General features: G+C 25.3%; 1 protein-coding gene across 5 annotated transcripts; it reads left to right on the forward strand.

The window, feature by feature from the left end:
* The first annotated feature begins 222 nt into the window (after window positions 1-222).
* LOC127278772 (uncharacterized) lies at window positions 223-17,451 on the forward strand. 5 transcript variants are annotated; one of them, XM_051300632.1, is made up of 9 exons: window positions 223-305; window positions 4,450-4,605; window positions 4,720-5,151; window positions 9,591-9,678; window positions 14,246-14,336; window positions 14,832-15,148; window positions 15,354-15,649; window positions 15,987-16,172; window positions 16,715-17,451. In XM_051300632.1, the coding sequence occupies exons 6-9, from the start codon at window positions 14,836-14,838 to the stop codon at window positions 16,793-16,795; spliced, it is 876 nt and encodes a 291-aa protein (XP_051156589.1). In that variant the 5' UTR covers window positions 223-305; window positions 4,450-4,605; window positions 4,720-5,151; window positions 9,591-9,678; window positions 14,246-14,336; window positions 14,832-14,835; the 3' UTR covers window positions 16,796-17,451. The 5 variants fall into 5 exon arrangements, with proteins under 5 accessions (XP_051156589.1, XP_051156588.1, XP_051156592.1 ...); XM_051300631.1 differs by having other exon boundaries at window positions 9,591-9,674; XM_051300635.1 differs by lacking the exon at window positions 16,715-17,451 and adding an exon at window positions 16,409-16,531 and having other exon boundaries at window positions 224-305; window positions 9,591-9,674.
* Window positions 17,452-19,105: the final 1,654 nt, after the last annotated feature.

The following is a 19,105-nucleotide window of genomic DNA, read 5'->3' on the forward strand; positions in this document are numbered from 1 at the left end:
TACATGGGGGAATAATTTCCATTATTCTGATTAAAATGAGGGGGAACAAATTTTTTCTTTTTTTGAATCACAAAATGGTTTTTAAAGTTAGTTGTTATTTTTAATTTTTTGCCTCTAGTAAAAATTGATAAAAGCATAGTAATTACAAAATTAAGTCAGATAATAATTTTCTTTATTTTTTGTAGGAATCAATTTCAATTGTCTGCGAATGATGAAATAGCGAAACATCTTCGAGATGGATGTTTACGTGTATTCGATTTAAAGAAGGAAAGGTCAATTCAAAAGGATTGTGGAATGTGAGGAATGTAAGTTTCCCTCAAGAGGGTTGTATATAGTTTTTTCCATGTTTTTTTTTACATTTTCGTTTCTTTTTTTTTAAATCCATCTATTAAGTACATTCAGAACATTTTTTGCCTGATAAAAAGATAGAAATAAAATTCACCGGATATATGATTTTCCATATACATATCTAAAAATTTTAAGTATTTACTTTTGATATTGAGATTTGAAAATGTTGACAAAGTTTTTTAAAATGCGTGAAAATCGAGTTCGTGCATGTTTCTCAATGTGATAGAAAAGATATTTATTTTCACAAGATAAAATGGAATTTTTTTACATTTTTTCTAAAAAAAATTCCATAAAACTCAAGATATTTAGATTAAAAAATTGTTTTCTTTTTTAAATTGTTAGTATAGTTGGATTTTTTTTTTTTTGCGAAGGAAACTTTTTCAAATTATTAAATTTTTATATTCTAAATATTTATTCATAACACATAAAATGTTTAGTAGAGATATTATTTTTGTTTTAGAAATAAATTAAGTGAAATTAATTAAAAGGTTGAAAGTATTATTGTTTAAATAGCAAAAGTGTTGTAAAAAAACAACTTTGTAGTCAATTGAAAATATTTTTGATTTGAAATATTATATTTTTTTCAAACGGGCTACAAAAGTCTTTCCTAAATTTTCTTGTTCTACTTGCAAGAACAATAAACGTGTGTCTGACTAAAAAGAACAATTTTCACTGCAGAATCACGGTTGAATGGAAACCATAAGTAGAAATGGTCTGTCATGACCAGGCACTGTTATGAAGCGCTTCTACTTTTTCTTTCGAATGCTATATTTTAAAGAAAATATTTTGACCTTTTAATTAATTTAATTCAATTTAATAAATAATAATTTTATTTTAAATTTTTAGTCTGTGAATTTTTTTTCGAAAGTATTTTCATATATTGAGGAAAACTTTTCATTTGTGAGTCTGGTATTTACGATATTTTATTTGTCAATATACTGGGTTTGACATTATATTGCACATTCATGCAGAATTTTTGTTATATAAATCAACAAACCGAGGAAACGTTTTACGCTCGACTTAAATTGAACTGATGTGTCACCTTAAATCAGTCAATGCAAACTATATTTGATAGAGAATATTTTCTCTCTCTCTCTCTCTCTCTCAATATAATAGAGATCGAGAAAAGATTAAGGACTGAGTATATACGATTTGAGGAAACAAGATATATTCTCATGAAGAGAGAAATACAATAAGAGAATAGACGGATGAATTCACTCAAATTATCTCATAAACCCTCAGTACTCTATATATAGAAGCTATAATAATGTTATGTCATTGCTTTTATATATAGATAAAAGATAAGAAATTATTTCACGGACATAAAATTTTGGTGACAAAATTTTTTTACAAGGTTTACAACATGAAAATGTCAATCGCGTGTATTAAAAACCAAAATTTTATCTTTGAGAATAAAATATTTCATTTTCTTCTTTCAAAATTTACAATCGATATTCTTGATAATTCAATTCGAATTGATTTTAATCTCTGTCATTATTGAATTTGAGGATATTAAGAAAGTTCACCTGAGACATTCATTAAAAACGATATATAATAATTGAAAAGATTTTCAAGAAATGAAATTAGAAATTTAATTAAATCAGATAGATTATTTTATAATAAATTAAAGAAATATAAAATTATACCTGTACTTGAAAGAAAAAAATTCTATAAACAAAAGGTAAACCAAAATAATAATATTATATAACAAAACAAATTGAAATTGTTTGAAATCTTTCCAATTTTTGCAGAATATTAACTTTTTGGCAATCATATTATATCGCTGGTGTAAATATCAAATGCTCAAAATAATGCAATTTCAAATTGATGAAATAAAAATAAAAATCGTGAATTGGAAAAAAATTTTCAATAATAAAATTTAAAAATAATACACCTCATATTAAAAAGCAATAAGTATGAACAAAATATTGCGTACCAATGTTGAGTATATTATAATCTTTCTTTCTTTTGTTTTCTTATTGTCTCATTCTGTCTGGTTTGGTTTCTTGGAGGAAATATTTATAACTCATATATATATACCAGCAACGTCGATGTGTCCTTTTTATAAATTGTGCAGGGCGTCTTGCGGCAAATGATGCAAGGGCATGCGAGAATGAAACAGTTGCGGAATAAGGGAGATATCGCAAGAGACAGAGAGACAGAAAATTCTCCTTCATTCAGAAGAAATGTATTTTTAGATCTCACTAAATCCAGCGTACTTTACTGACTGCGATATGTTTAATGCGAGACACCTATTTTCAGTTTTCGTATTTACACAATAATTTGAAAATTAAACTTTTTTTTTTTTTATTTATTTTAATAGAAAAGAGAAGAATATTATTTTAAAAAAGAAGTACTTTATTTTTTTGGGGAGGAAATATTATGTGATATATCGAATGAAGAATTTATTGACACTGACTATTTTGGAATAAGAATGCTACTAAATATATTTTCAAAAAGAGAATTTCCGAGAGACTCATAAAAGAGAACCTATTGACCCAGAGTAAATGTAGTATAATAATATATCAGAGTAAAAGGAAAGATATGTCAGAGCCCAGGGCAAATCCCGCCTTTGGGAGAAAAAAAAAATGCCAATACATTCAAAATCTCCAAATCTATATAAAATAGTCTTTTTCGTTCTTTTTTTTCAAAAATCTGATGAATCTGCAAAATATTGTTTAGAATTTAACGCGATAGATAAATTATTTTCATCTCATTTATTCTCAAAAAAATTATTTTTTATGCATAATTAACATTTTTTTGACATTTTTCGAAAATAATCCTAACTTTTTTTTTTGAATTCACATTGTCAATTTATCAACATTTATATAAATAATTTCTCTCTGAATATAGAAATTAAAAGTGTTATATAATTATTTTGAATTTTGTCTGCTTTTGACACATGAGCACAATTAAGTGACATATTGTATCTTCAACGAAAATATAATATATCCACGAGCTTAATTTTCCAGTTTTCTCAGCACAGAGGATAAAAAGGGAAAATTGAAGCGTGAGAAAAATGAGAAGTCCCAAGTAATACATAATATTTTCTTTCCCTTCGCGCAAAAAAAAGGATAAAAATCTTTATTCAACATATATATATATATATATATATATATAAGAATTGCAAGGTTATTTAATAATAAACGCTTTTGAATATTAATGAATTATACAATTTTTCTTTTTTGCTAACAAAAATCGATTAAAAGCAACACAGGTTGACGTAGTAAAAAAAAATTTCAAGGCTTCACGTTTAAAATGTGTTCATTCATTTTAACGAAAACAAATTTTTTTTTATAAGTAAACTGCAGAAAAAGCATCGCTTTAAAATGAATTTTCGAAATAAGATTAAAAAAATATGACAACAAAGTGATGAAAGAATACGAATAAAAAATAATCGAATTAAAAACATGGAAAAATTCGATAACAAATAATAAAAGAAAGAGGATAAAAAATATTCTATATTTATGCAAAATATTATTGGATGTAATTAATATTTAAAACAATTTTTTGTTAACATGATTATTAAATGTAATTACACTGTCATATAACAAAATACTTCCTACGCTTTTTTTTTAAATTTTCTATCTTAATTTAATAAATGCTTGAATTAAATTCACACAACGACTCGTATATGCAAAGTGGAGCGTAGGTTTCATTGATGATTACATTTGCGACAGTGGGATGAAAATACCCGTCCGGAAAACTATCTTGTGCCAGTAGAATGACCCTCTCGCGACTTATAAACATCTTTCATTCTTGAAAATAGTTATATATATATATATATATATATATATTATTCTCTCGATAAGAAAGTTGTTCTCCGATATAAAGAGGGTAAAGTATCTCTTAAATTAGCAGTTTTTTTTCATTCATTTATTTTCCCCTTTGTCATATTTTTTAAAGAAAAGAAAAAAATGAGACGATAAAAGAAGGGAAATTAACAAACAAGAAAAGAAAATAACATTGTAAAAATTTTCATCATAAATTCAACATCTTTTTAAAAAGAAGATATTGCCTATTTAAATAATTGGCGATAGTAGAAAAATTTGATTTTTCTCAATTAATTTAATTAATCTAACTCTATTGGTTTAATTTTAGGATTCTCTATGGGGATTGCGAAGGAACAATGAACATCACTAATGGATTTAGTGACTCGTTAAGTTGGAATAGGAGATTTTGGTGACCCTCGCTGAAGAAGACTACTCTCTCTTAACAATGAATCAAGTTCTCGACTCAGGACCACAATAATCACAAGTATCTGCACCATTTATCTTATCTCCGTCCTTGTTTTAAACGCAGGATAATCTGAATTTATCGGTCAATTGCATCTTTGACTTTTATTCTTAAAATCATTGTTTTTTTTTTTAGATTCATTCTTGGAATTCGTGCATCGGGGACGTGCGTCATTTTCTACGATACTGGCACAGTGCGGGGGTGCAACCTCCCGGTTAGGACTCTGTTTGGGGGAAGGTTTCCAGGGGAAATTTCACTGGAGAGAGAAAGATTGGTATATATATGAAAAGTTGGAATATATAGAAAATCAGAAAAAAAAATGTAAATTCAAGTCAGCGGTTTGGAGAAAAAGAAAAGAAAAAAAGAGAGAGATGGATTCTGTGATCCTTATGAACGAAGGGGGAACATATGAAAGAGGATCCTGTGTGTTGCGAAGGAAGGACCCCATGAGAAGTAGGAGGCGTTGGAGGTGGCGAAGAAGGAGGAAGAGGAGGTGGAGGCGGCGTGGCGCTCGTCGCCGTCGCCACCTCAGTTGCTCCACAGTTTCCGGACTCTGCGGACTGACAGGTTAGTGAGAATCTTGCCAAATAATAGTATTAATTAATTAATTTTTTTTTAATTTTTTGAATCATTTCATCAACCGACGATTTTGTGGTTAATCTTTTTTTTTTTTTTTTAAACTTTTGCTTGATTTGCAATTTTCCGCTGTCTCGCTTTTTAAAAAAAGAAATTCTCTCTCTCTCTTTCTACCTTGCGATTCATTATCGCGCGCCACGAGTCGATGAATCGGCTGCTGGTTTCATTCACGAACACACGATACCTTTATCATTTCCCCTCCGGTCTTTCACAATCTATTCCGTTTTCTCTCCCCCTTTTCTCGTTATCCTTTTTTGTCTTTCTCACTTGGAAAATATCTCTATTTTTTTTCTCTCTTTCTCTTCCCATCAACATGGTCTGTTGCATCGTTAATCATGACAGTGTATATTTTCTCACTACGACAGAGTGATTTCTTATAGTGCAAAGTTAACTTGGAGATATTTGTTTGGTAAAATAATTCGAGGCTAAAGTGAAAAAATCTTGATTTTCAAATTTAAAAAAAACTTCTTTTTTTTTAATCAGAAAATTATCAGTGATTTAACAAGTGAAATTGAATTTCAATGATTGTACAAATATTTAGAAAATAAATTTTATTTATTTTTTATTTTTTAAATAGATAAATAAAATAGTGTTTATTCAGGTTTCTTGCTAAACAAATTTATTCAATGATTTCTTAGTTTATCAATACAAAATAAATACAGAATGTTTAAAAATTTTTTTAAAAATAATTTTGAGGGAGAAATTTTGAATTTTATAATGTAATACAATACATATTGTATGTTATACAATAATGAGAAATATCATTTTTGATTAGGAAAAGCAAATTTAATTTTCGGAATTTATTGTACTCCCTTTGAATGATAGAATATTGAATTTCAACAATGATCGTATGGAGAATTATTAAATTAATTAGTAATATATTTTCTTTTATCGTGTTTGTTTTAATTAAATTTTTTTAAATAAAAAAATAAATTTTACAATTATAAAGTTTTATTTTTAATAAACTGGATATAAATTCAAATAGTGTAAATTTCTGAAAGCTCCTTTTTAAGCTGGAAAATCCCTTTAAAAGCAGGTCGAGCAAAATACGTATGGGTTTTGTCGGCCTAACTCTAACTTGTTGCAACTACCCGACGGTGATAGTCTGAGGGTAAACCTTTCATGTTATAGCACCCTTCATAAAATTCAGACCTTTTCTTTGAAGATTTTTTTCTTTTGCGAAAGTTTTTACTTTCTTATAAAAACGCTAAATCACATTCATTGATATAATAAATTTAAAATCTGTCATTAAAAAATATTTTACACATTTTTCTATAATTTTTAAATAAAATATTTAATTTAAAAATTTAATAAAATTCAAATTACCATTATTTGTTTGATAATTGTTTAAATTGAAGAAATACTATTTAAGATAGTAAAAAAGAAATTTTAAAGTGAGAAACAGTTTTAAAGTAAAATTTTCAATTTTTTTTATTAAACCAAAAACTTGTTAAAGAATTTACAAAAAGTTTTTTTTTTTGAAAATGTAAGTATATTAAAAATTTAATTTAAGTTTTTAAATTATAAACGTATTTTAATTACACTTCATCGGTAGACAAAGTAGTTAATAGTCGAGCAGTAAAATATGAAAAACGGTTTAAATTAAAATCCACGACGGTCTCAATTATTACTCTGCACCTAAAAATGAAATTAATTACTCGTTTATATATATATATATATATATATATATATATATATATATATATATATATATATATATATATATATATATATATATATATATATATGAAGCGGAAATTATATATTGCGTTAATGCAAATGAAGTTCTAAATCCCTAAAATATAATCTTGTAATAAGTATCGTCATTTTTTAACGTAAATTTTTTTATGTATTGCATAATTGTTCAACTTTTTTTAAAAAAAAGTTAAAAAGTATTAAAATAAATTTGCATTGATTTAATAGAAAGTTATTTCGAAATATTTTATATACTTTTTTTATAATAGATCTAAAATTATCACAATCTGTCGATATTTAAAGAAATTTTTATTTTTAGAAATTACTCATTTTGCATATTTTTGATAATAGAAAAAAAATTCTTTTTTAAGCGACACAAAATTGTGTTTAATTAGCAAAATTTACAATATATTTTGAATTCATTTTTTTTTTTTTTTTAGGGGGAAATTGATAACAATTTTCAGAAAAGAATAAAATTTGTAAAAAGTATTTAGAGATGTTTTCTTTAATAAAAAAAAAAAAAAAAAAAAACAATCGTGTAAAGAATTATATTACAATAATAAGAAATATAAAATAATAACTTTTTGATAAAAAAAAATAAAACGCAAATTCCATTGAAATTTCTGTAAAGCGCTTTTGTGGTCGACATTTTTTTTTTTTGAGAAAAAAAAACAAATGCTCCGGGCGAATATTTCCATTTCAACTATTTTCAATACTTTCAATAGAGTAGAAATGGTTTTTTATGAAAAAACGATAAATGTTACGCTTATTTCTGGAGAAATTGAGCGTTTTCCAATATTTTTCGAAAATTCAAACAATTATACTAATTATTACCATATTGTAATGATTATTATTATTTCATTTACTATTTTTCTTTATTAAAATTTGATTTAACTTTGCTTTACTTTACTAGAAAATTAATTTCCTAATTAAAAATATTACTTCTTTTGTTTTGTAATTTTCGTGTAATTATGTTGAAATTTCTAATTAAACATCAATAAATATTATATTGGTATGAAAAAAAATAAAAATTATCGCAGTTCCATTTACGAGTTTTACAGTTACAGAAGAATTTTTTTTTATATTCTTTGTCAAATGAATGTATCGTTTGCAAATCAATTACATGGTCTAAAAATTGTTCACAGCTTCGTAACGTGAAATCCTGTAAAATGTCATTCGTCAAATTCTTCACCGTCATCCGATGTTCTAGTTCATGATTTATTTCTGTTATTCGAGTAGAAAAAAATGTAGTTTTTAATTTTTTTTTTTTTTTAATCAATTCAAAAGGAGCCTATGAAAATATTAAATAAAAAATTAATATAACGACAAAATTTGTTTTATAAAACAATTCGTGCAGTAAAAGAAATTCTATAGACGTTTTATAAATTAATTTATATTTTAATTATTTTTAAATTTTTTCTTTACATTTGGTTTATTAGAGTTTTTATTAATATTATTTAGTTTTGAAATTTTAATTAAGATTAAAAAGGCAGCTTTAATTTCTGATATAGAAGAAGTATTTTTTCTGTTATTTTATTCTTTTTTTTTTTTAGAAAATTATATGGCTAATGAAGATTCGCAATATTATGTTCTTCAAACAAAACCTTTTTGTACTCGTATTATAGGGATGAAATTTGAGATCATAATATAATAATGTCACGAGGTCGATTTTATATAGAGCCTGTTACGATAATATTCTCTCTAACGGGTCATTACGTTTAATCTTCTTACACTCCTACCTACATCGAGTAATAATTTTCGGCAATAATTATACCAATAATACACTCACAATTTTGATTTTCGTTTTTGTATATATACATATAGATAGAGAGAAATAAGCAATATCAATTTCATTGATGACCGAATTATTATCAGTTTCATTTCACATGTTAACATACATATCGCGATATGTAATTATCGGTTTGGCCCATTCACAAATTCTGAACATAGGAATATGTATATATATATATATATAGTGGTGACAATTGAAATTCCTTACTCGACCCGCGTTAAACTCCCACATTGTTATTCACACAATAATTATTATCGACAAGCGTCCGGAAAATAATAAATAAAAGCAAATAAAAATATCCTGGAATTTCAAATAAGTTTCTCGATTGAGAAAAATTATTTATTTTATTCTACAGAAAGTTTTTTTCCTTTTCTTTGTCATCTATGTTTTTTTTTATTTTTGAAATATTCATTAATTATTTTTTACGTTTTATTAAAATAATAAATTAATTTTGTTTCCGGGGGGAAAAACCTCAAGAGTTTTAGTAAGATGACCTTTACAAAGAATATGCTCGGGCAGAAAAAAAAGTAAAAAAAAGCTTTTTATACTATTCCTTATTCTTTTTCCCTTCTTTGAATCTCTTATACACAGACAAGACATACTTGGCCAACAACTAACAAAGTTAGATCCTCTTAAGTGAAAATGGTGCAGCGCTTAAGTAATTTGAAATGAATAAGTTGATGCAAAGTAGAAACTTCATTTTGTGTTCCACTTTTTTTTTTTTAATTCTAAAAAACTATTATTAAACGGAAAATTGTGAATGAAATTAAAAAGTAATCGATAATAATTAATTATTTACCGAGTGGAAATAATTGATAGAAATATAATTAATATGTTTATTTTCTCAAGCGTTTGATTTTATAATTTTTTTTTTACTTTTCAGTATAATCATGGATTTAAATTGGAACTGCCGGATGTAGAAGACATTTCAGACCCATACTCAGGTCAAAAAAAAAAATATATTCAAGTAGGTATGCATTCTTTCAGGTAGGAGAAATTTTTTAAAAATTCTAACATCAAGAGAATATTATTTATTTTTGTGACTTTTTTTATGTTTTTCGTTATATTTCATTTTATTTTCAAAGTATAAATTTTAATTTAAACAAATGTTTCCATTTCAAAGTTAATTTATTTCGACAAATTTAAATAATAGGAATAAATTTGAATTGACGTGAAAAAAATCTGAAAATAGGGAATGTTGAATTTTTTATTGTCGGTTAGAAGGACCTTTTTTTCTCTGTGATCGTCTCTTATATCATGTCCAAAGTTATTAAACGAGGAAGATAGATTTTTTTCCATTCTTTTCTTATTAATATTAAGATTGATTGAAATCGATTGATTATTATTTTCTCTCTAGATAGAATTTATATAGAAGAAAGAAAAAAAAAGAGAGAGAGAGAAACTTTAACCACACTCTCTTTCGAAAAGGAAAATAAAATAGATTTTTATACAACTTTTAATGTCCCAATATAAACAAGTATTTTTATAGTGTAGTCGTTTCATTTTTCTATTTTATTATCAGTATCGAGAGATTCTTCAGATAGTAAATTTCAAGTTCGACTTTTCAATCTCCGTAGGGGATCATGTTTGAAATTGTATATATGTTCGAAATGTCACAAGTTGTAAAAAAAAGGGTAAAACACGATTTTTTACGTTATAATTTTTCTCAATTTGATTTTGAATTATTTTTTGTAAAAAAAATAATTTTTACTTTTTTTTAATTTACATTCGTTATATCCTTTAGTTTTTTCATCACAGGAGACTTTAATTTTACGAGTGCATTCTTTACACTCTTTTTTTTCTCCTTTATTTCAAGAAGATCTTTTTTCCCCTTTTGCCAAAGGATCGTTGAAATTCACTCGAGAAAAATCTCTTTCTTGTGTGTACATATTTTGTTTGTATGAATGTATGTGTGTGTGTGTGTGTGTGTGTGCTTCCAAAACTAACAATTCCGAAGAATTCATTGAGAAATAGTTCTTATTTTATGTGCCCTTACTGACAACCAAGTTGAAAAAAGGATTTCAACCGATTTGATTAGTTTGCTATTTAACGGAGTAGAAGAAGAAATAGGAGGAATTGATTTTTCTTTTTTTTTTAACAGCATGAAAACAAAATCATCGAAGTTTACTATTTTTCCATTTTTCTTTCTTTTTTCAAGTGAACTTTGACATGTACAAGTTTCACCAGTTATATTGTAAAAAAATTTATAGCAATTTAATTTTTCCACTCTTTTTGTTTCTAAAGAAACGATATATATTAATTATTGAAATAATAGGCTAATTAATCATAAATGTATAATAAAAACATTATTTAGCTAATACTTGATGAGAAAAAAAAGTTGATGGAATTAATATTGACTTTATTGTCAAAGTGTCATATGTAACTTTTAATTTGCTGTTTTCAGTGAATGTTCCATATATAGAGAATTGCAATCCCTCTATTATTTATTCTAATGGCTAACTTTTGATATTTACTTGAAATAAATAGTTTACTCTCTATAGACATAAATCTACATTCCATCTTTAATATATATATATATATGTAATTTGAATTAAGCTCTTTGACAGAGACTTTACATTAACTTTCAGAGGATTTATGTTTAATTTACATAAAATATATGACATTTCAATTTTAAAATAGCAAAATGAAAAAAATAGAATTTTTTTATTTCATTATTTAATTGATTAAGTTCTTTTTATTAACTTTTTTTTGAACTATTATTGAAAATTACAGACAATAATTAATTTATGTTTTATCTTCTACACGAGAAACTTAAATGATGTTATTATAAAACTATAATGAAAATTATTTTTAAAGTCATCGTTTTTGTTAAAGTTTAATGAATTTTAGATCTTTCAAAGATATATTTATTAATTGAGGTTGCACTTAATTATTTTCTGAAAATTAAAGTTTTCCAAAGGAAGTCTGATAAATACACATTCTCTTAGTAGACTTTTAACGTCCCTCTCATTTGAGCTTTTTCATTTCCTGTCCATCCCCTGTCACTTGAGTTTTCCACTTAATTGACTACTTGAACGTAATTTTCTGTTCATTTCAAGTTCCTTTATCTATATCTTTTTACTCTATTAGCAAGTTGGAAAATTCTTTTTCTCATCATTTACTATCGTCTTATATACAGTGGAATCGTATTTTTTCATTTAATCGACTATTGTCTTAATTATAATCACTTGACTTTTGCATTTTAAATGTATTTACTTTTCTGTTAAATGAAAGTAATCTTCATTTGATTTTCTTTTTCTTTCTTTCAATGTTAATTGCTTTAAAAATTGTCTGAGTATTATTATTTCTTTTTTTTTTTTTAATTAAATATTGAAGAGGAATTAAAAGTTAGAAAAGGATTTTATTAAACAATGAGAATTTTCTTTTTGAACGAATTAAGAGACAATTTATTGAAGCTTTTTCCATAAATGCAAATCTACCATTTTCCTGATACTATTTGCCTTGAATTCATTTGCCGTGTAGAAATGCTAATTTCTTTTGAAATTGCTTTATCATAGAGCTTTATCAACTATGAAAACAATATCTTCTATTTATAATCAAGTTTCCATTCACAAATTATGGGCATGTGAAATGTCATTCTACTTTTTAAAATTAAATTTCAATAAATATATTTTTCTATACATTTATAACCATTGGGATATAATTTCTAATCTATTAGAAAATTAATAAAATTTTTATGTAATTATAAAATTGTTTTCTTCTAATTTTGTTAATGGTGGCGTTTATTTATTTCAGTAAAATTATTAATAGAAATATTAAAAGTTATAGTAACTTATCAACTTAAGGTTAATAGTATTTGGATTATAAGGTTCACGGAAGCTTCGAAATAACAGCTTTGTTAACGATGTTTTACGATTGGATGCGCTTTCATCCCTTAACTTGAATTCTGTTTAGTTAAATTACTTCCAGACAGTAAATTATGCATAACTTCGAAACTAATGCTTCCTACTCACAATTTGTATGCAAGAAATTATGCAATACGTCCTCATGAATTTTAATTTAGTAAATATTTATCCTCATCCTACTAAGTATAAAAGTTAACAATGTATAGTTTTGTTTTTATATTACACATACAAACCTCAAAGGTAAAATATTTATTTTTTTTTTCTTCTTTTTTATATGTTCTTATTTTAATTTACTTTTTTATTTTTTAAGTCAAAATTTTCTGAAATTTTGTATTAAAAAAATATCTTCTGAATTTAATTTTTTTCCATTTTCCTCAAAGAATTTAATTATTTTCCTGCGAGTAAAGAAAAATGGATAAAAAGGAAAAGATATAGTTTCTGAACCGCAGATCGAGAAATTTTTTTTCTCAAGCACATCAGAAACTTTACTTATAAGAACCGATAATTTGGAATGAAATACCAAAAAAGAAACTGTCAACATCAGAATTCGCTTGAAACTTTTTTTTTTCATTATTAAAATTCAACTTTTTGACTTTCAGTTAATTATAATTTTTAATTTTCAATAATTAGTTTTTTCTTTAGAAGAAAAATAACATTTTCACATTTTTCTATGTCAAATTAGTGTAGATTAAAGAAATTGTTTTAATACTAATTGCTTTAGTTTTGCTATATAAATGGAAGATTGAAATTATTAATAGAAAAAATTATAGGGGAATTTCTTAAATTTTCTTTATATTTAAATTATTTTAATTAATTAATCCTTTAGTTTAGCAGTTGAGGGAAGGAAACAAAAATTTGTAATATGTCGGAAATCTTCATTATTTTAGTCTTCTCTATAACAATATACATTTAACGGTCTCCAGCAAATTTTCTACCCGGAAGAGAAGAGTGTTCAAATATTTGCTCGCTTCAAGTCTTCACCCTCTCTATAAAAGATCCGGTTAATTGCAGTAACGATACCGCAGTGACATTATTACTTTATCATTCTTTGGCTTCTCGTTAAATCTTTCCCATTTTCCGGCAAAGGTCATTAAATTTTTAGCTTTTTCTGGTTTAATTACAATTTCCTTCATCTCTTCCCCGTCTATTTTGACAAAATTAACTTTTTCTAAATTTAATTTTAATATTATTTTTAAATATCAGTTAATTTGATTTATTATTTCTACTTTCAGAAAAAATAATTAATTCTATTACAATGCAGTTGAATCTTTTTTTCGAAAAAAAAAAAAAAAAAAAATTGGACAGTCTCAATGAATTGGAGTGGAAATCAAATATTGAATAAATTTATTTGGTTCCTACTTCAATTTGAATAGTGTAAAACTATTCTAATTTTGTGAGTGAGTATCCTCGATCGTCTCTTAATCATTAATTAATTTACTGTCGAATTGTTTTCAGTTGGTTGGTTTAAATGAGTTAGTTTGTTAATTATGTTTAGATAATGTACGACATACCTTGTTTCTAAAACAACAATATAATTAAATCGTAAATTTCACACCAAGTTTATATTGCTGTAACACAAATTTTCATTTCATTTATCTTTAATATTAATTCTCCCTCGAAAATGTTCATTTTTTTCGACAATGTAATTTTTGTTTTTTTTTTCTGTTTGCAGAGATTTTACAAGCACGTTACATATCTTACAACATATCGACAGCGATATAAATCAATCATCATTTTGGACCGAAGAAGACTGAAAAATATTGGTATGTTTGAATTTATTTTATGTTTCATTGAATTCGACTAATGTTATCATAATATTCATAAACAAGCGCACATTATCCAGAAATATTAAAGCAGGTCATGCATTTAGAAAGTGTGGAAACAATGAAGCTTTATCGGATTAAATCATCAATGAAGCTCAACAATTAACAAAAGTAGTTTAAGTTCTACTGTTTAAAATTGAAAGGATTTGTTTTGCATTGTTTAAAAAAATATTATTTTGAAGTTTAACATTTTTATTCTTCTTTCGTTTTATTTATCAGAGGAAAAAAAAGAAATTTCTACAAGAATAAAGACAAGCATCTTTCAATTTTTTATTTCTCTTGTTTCGACTTTTTCTTTCATAAAAAGATGATGTATTTTTTATTTCTTAATTTCTTTTTCTTTTTTTCTGTTATTGAAATTTATTTCAATTCATAAATATTTAAAAATTAAAATAATTTCAATTAAAAATGAAAATTAATGGAAATTTTTTGCAGAAAAATGCAAATAGTAGCTGTATGGATCACTATTGTATTGGTATATTCGAGCAGAGTGCTGGTAGTTGGAGACCAAGCACATTATATTAACCCTTTGTCTTCACAAAGGACAACATTTAGCGATATTGGCTACAGCGAGAAACGTGCCCACATAGCAGAACCAACATGCGAAGAATTAAGAGCCATGTGGAGATATAGTAAGCGACAAAGTAGAGCCGCAGAAGCCACCAATGATTTGCCAATGTATCGTGATCCATTTTCTTATAATATGTGGGAAAGTTATCCAAGTCGTTCACATTCATGGCACGGCTATCGAGGTAATTTCATTCAAATAACTTTTTTTTCCCTCGGAATTGTTATTTTTTTTTTTTTTTATTATCAAAGAATAACGATGCAAAAAATATACACTGTTTTTAATTTTTTTTCAAAATTCAAGGATAACAACTTTTGATATAATTAAAATATTATTAATTTAGAAATATGTATTTGTATTTTATTATGAAAAAAATATATTATTATTAGAAAATCATAATGAGCCGGCACGAACTAGATCTGGTGGTGTTCCAATTTATGGAAAAGTGATTCATAAAGCCCCTTCCAATGGACGACTAAGAAATGGTATGTCGAAAGCAAAAGCTTTTGAAGAATTGACAAAGACATATGGAACGGTAAATCGTCAACCACCTACTTCACAACGTGTATACACCTACAGAATCGGTGGTGGAATGGTTGTACCACAGTCGGGAAATGTGCCTCAGGCAGGAAGCTTTCAACACCTTAAGGAACTAATACTTACAGAACGTGCACGAGAACTACAAGTTAGTTTCCATTTTTTTTCTCTCAACCATTCAAATCTATTCCAAATCTTTTTAGATTTTTATTTTGCGATTTTTTTTAAAATTAATTAAATACTTTAAATAGAGATATTTTAAGACAGAAAAAAGGACAATTCAATGAAATCTAATGGTAAATGAAATGATTGTCATAAAAAAAAAGAAAAAAAAAAGTTAGGGTAACAGCTGTCAGACGAGGACCAAAATGAAAAAAAAGAGGGTCGCTAATTTATACTATACACCAAGAGCATCAGTGATTTTATCGCTCTTGAGCATGTCAGCTCTGACAATATAATAGGGGTTTTTTTCTCACTTTTTTCAGGAGCAACGTCGAGCTGAAGAAATAGCAGCGCGAGCAGCAGTTTTTAAGGAAAGAACCATTGGCGAGCGACAACAGAACGAAAATTACTTGACTTCTCTATATCCTTACGAGGGCACGAAAAACGTCAATTACGACATAAATCCACCTCAATATGTTTCCGACGTTAATCTTGGAGAGACACTTCTAGTAAGTTTATTTATTTTTTACTTCTTTAGGTACTTCATCATTTTTTTCTGACAAAATAAATTAATATTTTTATATGACATTACGAAAAAAAGCCATTTAGGATATTTTTCCTATTTTTAGAAAAATCAATCTTTAAATAGCAAAAAAAATAATTTAACATTACAAACTAAATTTTATAAAAGTAAATTTTTTCAAATTTATTTAAAATAAAAAATAATTAAAATTTTCATTGTTAGAAATTGGATTGAAGATATTGAATCAACTATTTAATTATAACACATTATTATGGATATCGTCCTTGAGAGATGCAAGTCTCCTTATCAAAATGACATACTATATAAAATTGAATTGTCTTAGGCATAAAGCTTTTGAACTTTCATTACAGAAAGACGATCAATATGATCGAGAATATATGTTGCGTTAAAATCGAAGTCAATCTCAACCAAAGAAAATATGATGAAAACGCTGCGCGGCTTTATAATATTGCTATATAGTAGAAACTAATCAAGCGTTTTTCTCTCTCTCTCTCTTCACTCAGCCAGAAACTGAAAAAGACGATGTTGGCCTCGACCACTGAAAAACCGCACTATTCCAACATTTGGCGAGTATTATTAATTTACTAAGAACAATATAAGACACACTTGTTTAGGAAAAAAAGGAAAAAAAAAATAGAGACCGGAAAAACTGTGAGTATGTAGAAAAAAAAATTATATACCGCCTTCAAGTCTGCAAAACTATTTTAATAGGAGAAAAGTTCAGATAAAAGCGAATATTTGCTGGACAAGATTGAAAAAAAAGAATAATATTTTATTTTCTCTTTTATTATTTGCCCTTCAAACAATTTTGAAGTATGGGAAATTTTGAAACGATTAATCGAAATCGTATATATTTAATTTTAATCAATCATTTTTTTCCCCCCGTGGGATATTTGAACAATTTTTCTTTATACAAATATTTGAAAAATGAAAGTTTTACTTTCATTTGAATTAAAATTAAATTATAACCATTTTGATGGTATAATTTTAATTAAAATTTATGCAATTGAATTGATGAACTATACACTCCAAGCCTCAATGATTCGAGCCATGAACATTCATATTGACTTTACCTATGTATTTTGTTGATCGAATCAATAATTATTCCCCATGAAATTGGAGAATTCAGTTATTAATTAAATTTTATGAATATGATTCGGAATAACAAGAGAGAATGAATGAATGAAAAAAAATAATTAAAAAATCGTTTTAAAATTTTTCCCAAAAAAAAAACAAAAAATATTCCCTTAAATATCTAAATATTTTTTAAACTATTACTTAAAATGAATTTTAAATTAAACGTTTATAAAAAATAAATTAGATATTAAATTTACAAAAAAAAGGAATATTTTTCTATAATTTTTATATTATTTCTTTTATAAAATTTAACGAACTATTTTCTATGTTAAATTATTTTATTCTTTATCAATATTTCTTGGCTTGGAATAATAAATAAAAAAGTAAAAAAATTTCCAATTTAAAAAAAATGAAAAATCTATTCAAAATGGTAATTCTATTATAAAGATCGTTTAAAAAAAAAAGAAAGAATTATTCCTATATCATATCAAATTAATTCATATCAACTTCTTTATAATAATTATTTTAGAAAACTTATTTTTAAGTTGGTTTAAAAAAACCTACCCCTTTGCATTTTATTTATTCTCAACTTAAATAAATTGACAATAAGTGTCTCATAATAATAAAGAGACATTTTTTTTAATCTATTACAACCTTTAGAGGCATGTTTATTATTGATATGAGTCAATCAGAATATTATCGCGATATATATTATAGGTGTCATAAAAAAAAACTGAATTTTACGCGAGACAATAATTTTTATTATATAATGTGTATACTGTCGACAATATAATAATATTAGTAAAGCTTATGCGCGTGATTAACGTATACTTATAAATATTATTATACATATTTAAAATAATGTAAGTTAAATTTCTGATATTATAATAATAATTGCATTCTGCAATCAGAAATCGTGGAATTTTTTTTCTTCTTTTTTTGCATTTTAGATGTCGATTGCAGAATGATTTAATCGAGATGAAAAATATAAAGGGCTTTTGGTTCTAGTCTTTTGTTTATCTATTTTAATTTATTTTATCTAGTCATATTTTTTTTAGATTTTATTCTCTTATATATTATATATTTTTTTCTATATTTTATTTATTTATTTATTCAGTATTTTATTTTTTCTATTATATTGTACGTATTTTTTTCTGATATCATTAACTTTTATTATACCGTGTAATTTCTTTTTATTTTCATATTCTCTCAAGCGTTTGCTTATTTTATTATTAAAGCTCGAATTAATTTTTTTTTATATAATAACGATAACGTACCTAGTCAAAATTAAAAGTCCTTATTATTTTTCTTATCAGAAAAATAGAAAAATTGAAATGTTACGGGTGGCGAAATGTTCCCTAGAAAAAACAAAAAACAAATAAAATTGATAGATTTTCAAAAAGAAAATGTATTTAATTATATGATAATTAAAAATTTTCTAGGCGTACAAGTGACTTTCGTCACCAGTATAAAAAATGAAAAAAAAAAAAAAATGCTGAATGTACCTTCTTCTAGGAATTTTCAATTAATTAATTTTAAGCGCCACGTTCGATATAGAGGATCTTCTTGTTATTAATATACGATTTACAACCGAAAGCGATTAACTTGCATCGTATAAAGATCACAAAGTCCAAAAAGAAAAATTCCTTAACAATAAGAAACCAAAAGGCTATATGAAATTAAATTATTGAAATAATTTAATTACTTTTAATTAAAATCTAATTATTTGTTAAAAACTTGTTTCTTAATTTTACTATTTTATTTAATTATTTTGTTAAACTTAAAAAAATTTGAATTATCTTAATTAATATTGACAATAAT

Source organism: Leptopilina boulardi, unplaced genomic scaffold, assembly GCF_019393585.1.
Source record: "Leptopilina boulardi isolate dan_hultmark-lab unplaced genomic scaffold, ZJU_Lbou_2.1 LbouV2_211, whole genome shotgun sequence".
NCBI lineage: Eukaryota > Metazoa > Arthropoda > Insecta > Hymenoptera > Figitidae > Leptopilina > Leptopilina boulardi.

What these genes read in the sequence shown, in the direction of transcription:
- LOC127278772 (XM_051300632.1), top strand. Translation starts at nt 14,836, where the DNA reads ATGCAAATAGTAGCTGTATGGATCACTATTGTATTGGTATATTCGAGC. An exon ending in TTCATGGCACGGCTATCGAG is followed by an intron (nt 15,149 to 15,353) that starts GTAATTTCATTC and finishes TATTATTATTAG; the next exon opens with AAAATCATAATGAGCCGGCA. An exon ending in ATCTTGGAGAGACACTTCTA is followed by an intron (nt 16,173 to 16,714) that starts GTAAGTTTATTT and finishes TCACTCAGCCAG; the next exon opens with AAACTGAAAAAGACGATGTT.